Source organism: Astatotilapia calliptera, chromosome 1, assembly GCF_900246225.1.
Source record: "Astatotilapia calliptera chromosome 1, fAstCal1.2, whole genome shotgun sequence".
In the NCBI taxonomy this organism is placed as follows: domain Eukaryota; kingdom Metazoa; phylum Chordata; class Actinopteri; order Cichliformes; family Cichlidae; genus Astatotilapia; species Astatotilapia calliptera.
Window position 1 is genome coordinate 31,200,455 of NC_039302.1, and position 12,442 is coordinate 31,212,896.

The window sequence follows — 12,442 nt, forward strand, 5'->3', positions numbered from 1 at the left end:
AGTTTTATCAAAATAATGTTTCCCCTTCTTGCCACAAATAAAATACAGCCAGGACTTATTAGATAATCTAGTTCATGCCTCTGTAACATGATCATTTTTTATCTAACTTCTACAAAATGACATAGAGTCATTGAAGAAACTGTTCTGAAAGAAATGCAATTTGCACAGTTTTGTTTGCATGGATTTATTGTTTGGTCATCCAATAAACCAACTCATAGTGCTATATGTACAGCTTCACCTATACTGTTTCAATACTGGGAAAATGCAGAAAACCACAAAACAGTGAATTTAAACTATAATTCACAAGAATTGTCTTGATTTTTTCCAGGATGTCTCAAAGGAGCAGACTTCATTAAGTGGGATTGGTACTCAGATGCAGCCAAAGCAAATATACAAAAACTGGATAAAAGACTTTTTAGCTAAATGAAAACTGGAGGCATTTTTATATGAGGTAGATCACATGTGGAGTAACATTTGGCTTCAGGCTTGAATCACAGACATTTGCTGTTTTATTTTTGCAGAGTAAAAAAGCTCAGTGTATTGTTCTTTTCAGTCTGTTTATTTAGTTTGAAAAACAGAGCTATGCATAGCAGAGTGGTTTATACCACAGCAGCTTATTATAGCCATCCTTCATAAACATGCAGCCTTTATTATAGAGTATAGCCAACATAATCTACAAATATTGTGAAATCAGTATACCAATATGTCTGTGCAGCCTAAGTCTGTGCATAGAGATCCATCACCAGTGGCACTAGGTACCACTGCACTGCAGCATGTCTCTTTGCAGTATGGGGAGTAAAGTAAAGGGAGCTTGCCCCCACTGACTTTTCTCACTAGTGCATAGATGCTGAGACTGCTCAGGCATTTAACCTTGAAGTTTTTAAACCTTTCTTAGACAAACAATACTGTTTCAGATGATTGGCTGACAGTCTGTCTAGACAAGATTTAAAGACAGTGGACACTACTGTCTCACACAAGGTGAACATGTACACTGTCTCTGGACAACACTCAAAAAAATTTCATGAATGTGTCTAAAGGGAGCAGTAGAATGACAAGCTATAGTAAAGCACCATCTCCCTTTATTTATTTACATTTTTTTTAAGGGTTAATGTAAGTTGATCTTCGGGGGAAATTTATTTTGCAATCTACATCTAACTCATAATTCTGAAATGCAATTGATTAACTAACAAGTCAAACCACTGTTTCAGATCATTATTTTTTGCAGCACATGGCTCACAATAAACAATACACTTGGTTCATTCCAGCAGAAACTAATAGTTGGTTCTGTGAGGTGGAACGAATTGGCAGCCGGCTCTCCAGACTGCAGAAAAATCTATCAGAGTTGAGCATATCAACACTGCAGCTTCTAAACCAGCTCTTAGGATTTTAGCTTGTCATTCACCCAAACAGAGATTATACAGATAATATTGCATGGGTTTAGTCAACTATTTTATAATAAGTACAATAATGAACTCACTCTCATTTTACTCCCCCTTTTGGGTTTACTGTGACCTTCTACGTGTGTCTACATTATAATTACACCATTACACTCATAAACAGACAACTGTAAGCTTTAAACCACAGCTGAATCAATCAAGCCTGTAGCGTGGAGGTTTAAAGTTGTCTGAGAAATCAGAGGTACACAAAGATGGAAAGAAAGTTAGTCCATTATTTGCATTCTGAAAATGAGATTGTCTTCACAGCCTTGCAGAAATCCTCACACTAGTTTGCCTCTCATTATCCAAGCTCTTCTTGGCTGATGGCCACTGTGCATTGGCAGCTGAGACGTACAGTGCTGCTGTTGTGACAGAAAAAAAAGTGCATTGATTTACTGTGAGCAAGGATCCAAGTGCTCAGTTTTCAGGCGTAGATAAAAGCTATTTTGATGATCTACTGTAGCCAGTGCTAACTGAGATAAATTGAAAACCTTATGCTTTAATCACCCACTTTAAGTATTACAGCTATAGATTACTATCATGTAACCAGACTAATCCTTGCTGCAAACTCAGCAACTCTAATTGAAAAAAGAACTATATATATTTTAATATTCAGACATAATAAAATTGCATTTAATACACATTGCACATTTAATACAAATGTCAGTGTAACGTCCTATGATAAACAAATATGTATTTAATTTGTGCCGCAGATTGATTGACAGTTATTTCTCACCAAGACATATGGAGCACATATTCATGTGTGTAGCTTTCTAGACTGGATGGAGCTCAGGAAATACTAAACTGTCTGGACTTCTCTCCAGCGATGAGACATTGCTCTCATTTTGTGGCTCTGCATCTGTTTGCTGTCACTAGTCACAAAGTTCTGTCAGTCCTTTGGGACTAGACTTTTCTTGCAGTGTTGACACCTGTAGTCTCACAAACTGACAAAATATAACAACAGTGCATTGCTGATAGGCAGCAATGTTGTGCATCAGACGTGTTCAAAGTAAACAAGTTGTCGCTTTCTGATAGCAGACATTTGCACTGAGAGCTTTCCTGTCAAAGCAGAACAATGAGCCTTCATATGAAATCATCATGGGACAGTTGCCCCAAAAACAACACATTATACCGTGTTTCTTTTTATACAACAACTGCGATGTTCTGGTTCTTAGATTTAACTGCTCTATCAGAACAGATGCTGAACTATACTCTGTAGCATGGGCAGAAGATTGTTGTGGGAGAAAAGTAAATATGAATGTCACTCACATTACTTTTTTTTACCAGGAAATAGCCACCGGGCACGGATGTTCTTGCCTTCTTCAAGTCAAATGCCCCAAGAAAGGCACTGATCTCCAGTGAGGTGGATGACATATGACAACACGACCCATCAGCTTGTGTGGGGCTGTTTGACACTCGTGGTGTTACTCCTCTGGCTTGGTGCCATTCCCTGCTGACTGTCAGATTAAATAAGGGTTAAGCATTTTTTGTAGGGTTAAAGAGCAGGTGGTGGGAAACAGGTGAAGCCTCTACACCTTCGGGGACATTCCAGTCTTAGTTCACACTACCTTCCTAGTTTTTGGACCTCCTAGCATGAATGTAGAGCCTCCGCCTTCTGAAATACCAATGGCTTGTGACTGACTTTCAAAGTGAGAATGGCATATTTTAAGAAATGATCTAACTGGATGACCTAGCCCCTTCACTGCAGTAGAAACATTTATCAGAAAAATAATTAGGCATACTATGCAGACAATCTCAGTGTTAATGCAGAATTGTTTAATACTAAGCACAATACAGAAAATCAGTGGTAAACAAAGAAAAGACCTTGTCCTTGTTTGTGCCCTTGCATTTATGCCCCGCAGGAAGAAATGAGAGAGCAATGGATGAGACAGGCTTTAAGACAGAAAAATCATTCTAGTCTCAAGAAAAGAGACACTGGTCATTTTCAGCTGATGATATTAATGGTGTAGAAGGGTCATTCAGATGGATTTTAAAGTGCAGACAATGCTCCCTAGGGGCAACAATGCACATTGAGTCACTAAGTCTCTTTAACATTCTTCAAGTATTATTTACCTTCAAGCTCTGAAGACTCAAACTGTGGGTTTTTAGTGAAAAATCTACATTCAGACAATTTCTTCAGACACCTATAAAATAGTCTACGTACATTTCAAGCAGAAGCTTCCAACAGACTAAGGAAATACACCCTTGTGTTTCCAAATGCATTAAAACTGATAAAGTGATTATGTGTTATCCATTTTGAAATTAAAGGACGAAGATGCCCAAGAAAGCTCTGTCCACGTGTGCATGTATGTTGCCTAACAGTGAACCTTTGGTCCTTTTCACTTGGTCTCAGAGAGCTTTGCCAGGCTGGCTTGGCGGAAGGTCGCTTGGTCCCTCATCTCCAAGACACAGTCTCTCACCATCTCTGCAAACATGGAAGGCCAGAGCTTGTGTAAAGCCTCGCCCTTCAGGTTGGTGTCTGATGCACTTTGGACCAACTCCTGTAGGTACTGCTCTACCATAGTAGCACGCTCTGACGACTCCACACTGCCCTCCTGTGAAAGGAAAGAGAGCTCATTGTTGTTGATTCTGTTTTTCTATGGCATGGGAACATGTGAAACCATTGAGATTGTCTATTTTCTCTATGAACTGCTCACAATGGGCTGAAAAATATAATAAGTACACAAACTTCAGATAATAACACACAGACAGTAATAATCCTACATGTCTTTATTAAACACACCCATAATACAATCATAGTGCAAAAGTGAAACCTTAGATTCTTAGTTCACAAGGAAAATTTGCACTATTCGGATCGGATCAATTCTAATGATCTCTGGTGCAAAAAGCTTTCTTGACACTTTCTACTGCTGCAACACCCAACATCTACTAAGCTTTGTTTCAAGGACAGCTAACGACATATTATCCTGTAAGACACGTTAATAAAAGATGGGAAGTCTAGAAAAACAAAGCAGCTTATAAATGACAAAAAAGTTGTTTTGTTTTTTCCTTTAAAGTTATCAAAATTTACCTGGCCTTGTGCGAAAAAAGCTATTGCTCAAAAAACTGTTTGGCTCAAAAAACGAATTCAAAAACAAATTTAAGGTTTTGGAGTGCCTGAATCACAGTCCACACTTAAATCCTGCTGACACACTTTGACATGAACTTAAACAGGCCACTCATGCTTGAAAACCCTTCAATGTGGTTGAATTGAAACAATTCTGCAAAGACGAGTTGGCAAAAATTCCTCCACAGTTTTTTTTTCACATGGAGGTAGGTAGGTTTGGATAACTTTTTTCCCCTCAATAAATGAAATCATCTCGTAAAAGTGCACTTTATATTTTCTGGAATCATCTTTGTCTAACATTAAAATGTGCATAATGATCTGAAACATGTAATTGTGACAAATTTTCAAAAAAGGAAAAAATCACTAAGAGGGCAAATTCTTTTTCACAGCACTGTGGTTGAGCAGACAACTAATATGCCGAAGGCTATGCTTCTCTCTGCTGTGCCCTGTGTTTGAGTCGACTTCAGAGTATTTCCTGCAAGTCACTCTCACTCTCTCTCTTCATTTTACGGTCTACCCTACACTGTGTGTAATAAAGATCTTTCTTCATTGAGCATGCCATGCTTCACTGTTGGAGATGTTAAGATGATAGTTTACTCCCATTCCTCTATTCCACTAAGCTGTTTCTTGAGTCAACATTCAAATGATTTCCATACTTATTTAAACATACGTATAGACTGTGAACAGAACAACATAATTTGCATGTTTGCGTTACAAATTCTAATACATTTGGTTTGTTCATTTTTCTATCTTATAAATACATTTGTTTTTCAAACAGAAATGATAGGAGTGTCTTAGATTAGTGGAAACAGAGGTCTTACATATCGCAGTACGCTTTTGTTAAACATACAACTAAATTATAACGTCAATGCTGGCGTTGATGTTATAATGAAATTGGGTAAAAAGCCTTTATCTAACTTTAAAAGAGAGGTGAAAGAGGTGACCTGAACATGGGGCAGAAAAGCAAGAGTACTGTCATGCCAAAACAGGTACTGGTGCCTGATCTGCACAAACATGTCAGATGCTCCACTCTGTCCTCAGTAAAAGGAGGTTAAATTGCACCCAAATAAAGCAGGATGAAACTGCATTAGTGCAAGTGCCAGTTACTAAGAGGCTACAGTAGCTAGAGGCTTAGGCTTCTCCAATGTGCTGTTATCCCAAGTTCACTGTATTTATTGTTGCTGAATTTAAGAGAAAATAGAAATTTGAGTAATATTAAGTAATCCCAAGTGGAACCATGTTAACTGTATCTGGTTGGGGAAAGTAATTTTAAGATTTCAGAAATTGCTGTTTTTTCTTCGGCTTATAATGTGTGTTTTATAAGCTATGCCATCCAATGCAAAGTTTCTGCAAAGCAACACTGGTGGTATTAGTTGCACTTGTTAGTGAAACCTTTAGCAATGATGATGATAAAACAGCATGCACAATATCTTTTATTGCTATAATAGTTGAAAACCAACTTTCAGTCCATCTCACCCATACTGCTCACTCCTGCTTTATCTAACTTAATCAATGCCATAACTGTTGCAACAGAGGCCTGCTTTGTTCTCTGAATATAAATGACTGCAGATCAAGATACAAGTTTCACAGTACAGTAGTCCTGCATGAATTAGAAAGGACTGATTCTGTCAGTCCTTTGGGACTAGACTTTTCTTGCAGTGTTGACACCTGTAGTCTCACAAACTGACAAAATATAACAACAACTCAAATACTGATTTCTGTTCGATGGTGCATTAATGACCTGTGTGTTATTTGTATGAATGACACCAGAAGCTGACTCCTGTTCAAGTCATTGTTTGTATTTTCTCTTAACCTTCTTTTGAAGATGAAGTACAGTCAGCACTCTAAATAAGAACTAACCTCAGGGCTCTCTGCACTGCAGTCTCTGCTTGGATAGTTAAACAACGCTCTGCTCAGGCCTTCTCCCAGGAGTTTCCCATTATCACGCAGCTCCTCTGGACTGAGTCCTGCCCGCCGGCCACGCCCCTCCAACAGGAACTGCAACTGCCGCTTCCTTCAGGGTGAAGAAAGACAAGAAAGAAGAGTAAGTCAGATATAGACTGAAAAAAAACAAAGACACCTGGGGAGAAACAGTGGCTGCAAGTGAGTGGCACCACTATAATAAAGGCATGTTTTTGTATCCATCAAATGGCACTATCTCAACTTAATACTGTGAAAACAGTTTCTTGAGAAATAAGGGAAAGGGCTCACTTAAGAAGTCGTCAGAAATGACAGCATTTAAACAAACACTGACAGTTCAGAAAGGTCAGTAACACTCAGATACTTTGAACAAAAAAACACCATAATGGATTAAATCCAAGAAAACAGGCAAACAATATGTAAAATGTTAATAGTCTTTTTGAACTATTTCCATGAATATTTTAATGTCTTTAACACAGAGAAGTACAATACACTTATTAAAGCAGTACAGCGCTCTAACATAAACTACATCAAATGTTGCTGTCTATCAAAAGTAAATGTCATGTGATACACTACTGCACCAACATGTACCACAGGTCAGTGCCAGGATGCTGAAACTGTCTTTTCAGAGGAAGCTGGAGGCAAACATTCCTTTTAAGATAAGACAGTTTGTAGAGTGTGTGAATGCATGTGTATGCCAAAACACATCAGTGTGTGTCATTCACACATTATAATGACTAACACAATAATACAGATACGTGGAAGTTAGATCTGATAAAAAATTTTAAAAAAAAACTTGAAACAACACCTTGGGTTTGATATATGATCCCACAGTTTCAGCCTGAATTTTACAAACACAATGCAGATGGCATCTGTTTAATGCTGAGGAATTTAGTTGTATTTTGTCCATCAGAGACCTTAAGCAATATAGCAAGCATGCCCAGTTACAGCATTAGTTTCCCTTTGATGTCTTCACCACTCAGACTGAAGTTAAAGAACCCTGACAGGTGTGGGTGGGGGAGGTAACTTAACTTAACCTAACTGATTAAAGGTAGATAGATCAATAAATGGGCCATTCTCTCTCTCAGCTTGTTCACAGTGCATCAGTTCTTTATTACTATATTTTATACTTTATATTACTATACTCTATACTTTATTACGATATTCTATTATCTTTATTACTTATCCAGATAAATGACATTATAACTCTCTTTTTCAAGAAATGGCCACGAGGATATTACAACCATTATAAACGCATACAAACACAAATACAACTGTCACACACTACAAATGAGTGAAAATGAACAGTTGTTGAAAGCAGAGAATACACACTACTGAATCTTGCACATGTAACTTTATACTGAGAGGAAGTATGAAATATGCTTAATGCAGGTATAACACATGTTATATGAGAAGGAGAAGCAAGGGACAGAGAGAGGACATTAGCATTTTATAAATGATTTTATAAATGAAAAAAATATATATTATTGATTGGTGATAGCAATCTCTGTTCTGGTCCATTAAAGGACTATTCACATCTATTACAGGAAAGACAAGAAGCACAGATTTTGTATGAAATTAAGGCAATTAAATGATTAGATAAGTAAGCGATGACTATAGACTGACTCAATGCCAAATTTTAGAGGAGCTCGTGTGCACAGAAAAATCAGATAGCTAATATATGCAATATAAACAGCATCACATGTGTTTCCAGTGTCAGCTCCTTATGATGCAAAACAAAGTGTGATAAACTGAAAGTGTTTATTATAATGAGATCATAAATTCCATAGTGTAGGATGATGTGGGTTTTTTGGGTTTTTTTACTAGAACGCCTGTGGCGCACAGATAAACGCAGTCTGAATGCATACCTTTGCCACGGCTACAAATGCTGCATGAATTGAGTCCCTGGATCCAGAGGCATATCTGACTACATAAAAAATTATGTACAATAATTTTTAGTATTTCTATTAGCTATTTATTTTTTGCAAAATGTGATGCACATGATTTTTTTGCCATATCTTGCAGGTCAAATCAGTCCATAACTTTTAAAATCATTTTGCAAAGAAACCCATCAAAACATCTTACTGATAAAGGCACTGATGCAGAGTTATGCAGCCATCCATAACTCTGCATCGAGGAGACGCTGCAGTGACAGAATCCCAGTGGGGACAAATCCTGAAATGCGCAGAATGCCTAAACTTACTGACCATGCAGGAACTTAATTCCTCACTAGTGTTTAAGGTAACTCTTCTAAACAAAATAGGCATAACAAGAGCTCAGCATTAATTTACCATCTTTTAATACTGTTTGCTCACTCATAATCCCTGTTTCCAGTAATTTCTTTTTTATTATTATTCATGCTGGGAAACTAAAACCACATTTTATGTGAGAAACAATCTACAGCAGTTTTCAGATTTTTTTAAAATAAGTGAGTCAGATGGATACAAATTATTCAAGATCCTGCATGCGGATAACAGTGAGTAAGATTTCTGCACTGATATGAAATTAATCTTTGGCCTTGGGCTGTTGTGTGTTATATATTCATAACAGACTCCATGAAGCAGAGGTGAGATACAAAGGATACAAAGGCAGTTGAAATTGAGTTCTAGGTTGTTTAAAATAAATTTGTTTACATTTTATTCAACGTGCATTAGTGTGCCCATCTCCTGATGGCTGTTTCCAGCAGGATAGTGTCACAAAGCTCAAATCGTGTCAAACTGGTTTCTTGAAGATGACAATGAGCTCACTGTACTCAAATAACTTACACAGTCACCAGATCTCAATCCAGTAGAACCAGATCCAGTAGAGATTTTCAATCTTTTTCAATCTTTTTTTTTTCAATCTTTTTCAATAAATGTTTCCTGTCAATATAACTAAAATCTATGAGGAATGTTTCCTTTGTGATCTGTGCAATCAAAAATTAAGGCAGTTCTGATGCCAACATGGGGTAAAACCTGTTACAGGCAAGAGGTATTCAATTATCTGGGAAGTATATAATCCTTAATTTATTTATTATCCAGGTAGATATCACTGAGTTCAAAAAATGTCTTTACAAGAAATCTGGCCAAAGTAGTCTTGTGCGTGACAAGCAGATTTATTTTCCTTGTTAGGATGTTTTTTAATTGACCCTGAGAGACAGACCTCAAGAGTTTTTTGGCTGGGGAGAGAAAGGAATGTTTGTGTCTAAATGCCAAGTACCCACCCTTATCCTGAGACACATAGTCTAATTCCCCTGGCTCCTCAGTGCCAGGCTCTGTCTCACTGTTACTCACACTCATATACCCACAAAACGCTATGCACAGGCATGTACACACATGTACAGAAGCCTACATCTGACACACATTTAAGGATCCACACATTTTTGACATACTTAAACAAACAATCTACATGGCCCAAGACACAGCACACACCTGCCATTAATCTGTAGTTAATGCTATGTTATGGTTAAACATCTGGAATCAAGTTCTCACCTGGACTCCTCAAGCAGCAGAAGGAGCCGGCAACGTGGAGTTTCGGTGGCTGCTATATGGCCCAGTGTTCCAAATACACGTTCTGCAGCGATAACGTCGTTCATGGTCACCTAAGGTGAATACACAAAGCACATACATACACACAGCACAATATATTTCAGTGACAAGCTTTTTCATGTATTTCCCAATACGAAATGAAGATTTACAACTTTATTCATGGCTTCGGCTTAGCAAAAAGGTTTGATACCATTTAACAGATGCAAGATAGGATAAGACATGAAAGTGGCAGCTAACACAGAGACAAGACCTTTGATAAAGGTCATTTATCAAATCAAGTCTAAAATGGGATCTAATGTAGAGGCAATATCCTCAGGTACAGCATTCCAGGAGACACAGACCTATAATTTATAATTGTATCTATGAAGCACCTTGAGGCGACTTTTGTTGTGATTTGGTGCTATATAAATAAAATTGAATTGAATTGAATTCATTTAGGGCTGGCAACAGTAAATTAATGGTTTGACATGTTTTAATTAATTAATTGCCCCTCTGTGAATCGCCACCTTATCATGGTGGAGGGATGCATGTGTCCGAGGGATTCCATGGACCATGTTGTCAGGGGGCTTTTGCCAAAATATCTCACTATCTATAAGCACCAGGAATGTGTTAACAGACCAAGCTAATCCTCACCTCCTGGCCATTTATCCTCTGCAGGTTGAAGTGGTGAAGACGATAGATGACAAAGGAGCGCCAAAGAGTCAAACTGACCACTGGGTTGCCGTCTGGGTGTATGGTCAGCTGGTCTAGGCGCCTCACCTGAGCCAGGGCTGCCAGCTGCGGCAGACGGCTGATGTTGGTTTCCAGGAATATCATATGCTACCGAAAAGAAACAAAAGTTGGTACGTGTTAAAGCAATAAGTAGTTGTTTATATCAATAACTCACTAAATTCAACTAGGACTTAAAAGATTGGCCTTTGGCAAAAAGGGTTTAAAAGATATATACAATATATTAAAATATTAAATGATGTGATTTTTTTATACTGCCTTAATTTACACTGCCTCAACAATATACCTGTGAGGCAGCTATAAGTATAAATTATGAGCCCTACCACTGACTATTAAATTTATTTGTCTATTGTATATTGGGTTAATGTGGCGCTCTACAAGATACATTACGTAATAAGAGAAATTAACTAAAGGTTCAGGGACAATAACTATGTACTATGATCTGGCAAATAGCCACTAGCCAAGACCGTCTTTTGGTGTCATGTCATGGAACTTTGGTGAGTAAGGTAAATAAAAAATGCATTGAGCGTATTCCCTCCTTCCTTCCTTCCTTCCGTATTCCTTCCTGATTAATTAATTAATTAAGTCATCACAGCTGCACAGCTAATAATATAACATGGCCTCACCGACAGATTTGGGAACTTGACTCTTATTCGTGGCAGTGTTGGTACTATGGCATCAAAGTTGATGTAGCGGAAGGTTATTACAGTGACAGCACCAGCAGTCTGAACACCCCAGCCCCTCTCCAGGGCCTCCAGGGCTCCAAGTCCAAATAAACGCAGGGTGTCTCCATCCAGCTCTGCCAGGTGACTGTCAGACAAGGACAAGCTTTGAACACTGCCACTCCCTGCCTCCACAAGCCTGCAAATTACATACAAACACACACGAAAACACTCCTTAAGTTAATTTTCTGATACTAAATGCGCAAATTGTGGGGGTTTTTTTTGTGAAACTTGAAGAATGTCTTCATGAAAAAAGTGTATGCTACATTTGCTTGAAAATTCAGGCATTGTTGCTAAGAGAAGTGGAACACAAGAGAACACTCACTGGTCTAGTCAATGTCCTGTTTGTGCTGCCCAATTACTTTCTATACTCCTAGACAACAGTTGAAGTGCCCTTCTCTGATAAGAGAGTCGTGAGAGTAGAGAATCTTGGCGAGTCTCAAGGAGACATAATCTCCGTCTGGGTCTGCTGACACTCAAGGGACTTTTCAGCATAGCAGGGCATCAGATGGCTACTGGCTCCACCCTTCAACAGTGATCATCCTGACTTCAGGCCGCCAATAGACAAATCACCCCTATTCATGTTTCATATCCTCTTGACAAAATGCAACAGAAAGCCAAAGTACTTTTAAGATTAATCCCTTGATTACTGAAGTCTAATCCAAGATTACACAGACACCAAACTTTAGAAAGTGTGAGTTTGAGTTGTGACCTTAGATAGGTTTTAAATAGATAGTCAGGGGCACAAAATATAATGTGAACAAAAAGAGTATATTTAGTTTTCCATAATGAGGCTGCAGAGGTGTGGACTCGAGTCACATGACTTGGACTCGAGTCAGACTCGAGTCATTAATTTTATGACTTTAGACTTGACTTGAAAAAATGTTCTAAGACTTGTGACTTGACTTGGACTTTTACACCAATGACTTGGGACTTGAATTGGACTTGAACGGGTTTACTTGAAAAGACTTGATATTTTACCCCAAATATAAAATTTAACATGCATATTATATAGAGATTGAAAATGTGACGTCATTCACG

The 12,442-nt window shown here is 38.1% G+C and overlaps 1 protein-coding gene across 4 annotated transcripts in view; it reads right to left on the minus strand.

Annotated features, from left to right (window-relative positions):
- Positions 1 to 168: 168 nt before the first annotated feature.
- Positions 169 to 12,442, minus strand: part of lrrc49 (leucine rich repeat containing 49) — a 37,240-nt gene continuing 24,966 nt past the window's right edge. For all 4 annotated transcript variants that reach the window (XM_026174238.1, XM_026174229.1, XM_026174248.1 and 1 more), the window contains 5 exons: positions 11,306 to 11,540; positions 10,584 to 10,769; positions 9,894 to 10,003; positions 6,364 to 6,517; positions 169 to 3,991 (listed from right to left, as the gene is read on the minus strand). In XM_026174238.1, the coding sequence (XP_026030023.1) occupies positions 3,776 to 3,991; positions 6,364 to 6,517; positions 9,894 to 10,003; positions 10,584 to 10,769; positions 11,306 to 11,540 (901 nt within the window). In that variant the 3' untranslated portion in view covers positions 169 to 3,775. The remainder of the gene's footprint in view (positions 3,992 to 6,363; positions 6,518 to 9,893; positions 10,004 to 10,583; positions 10,770 to 11,305; positions 11,541 to 12,442) is intronic.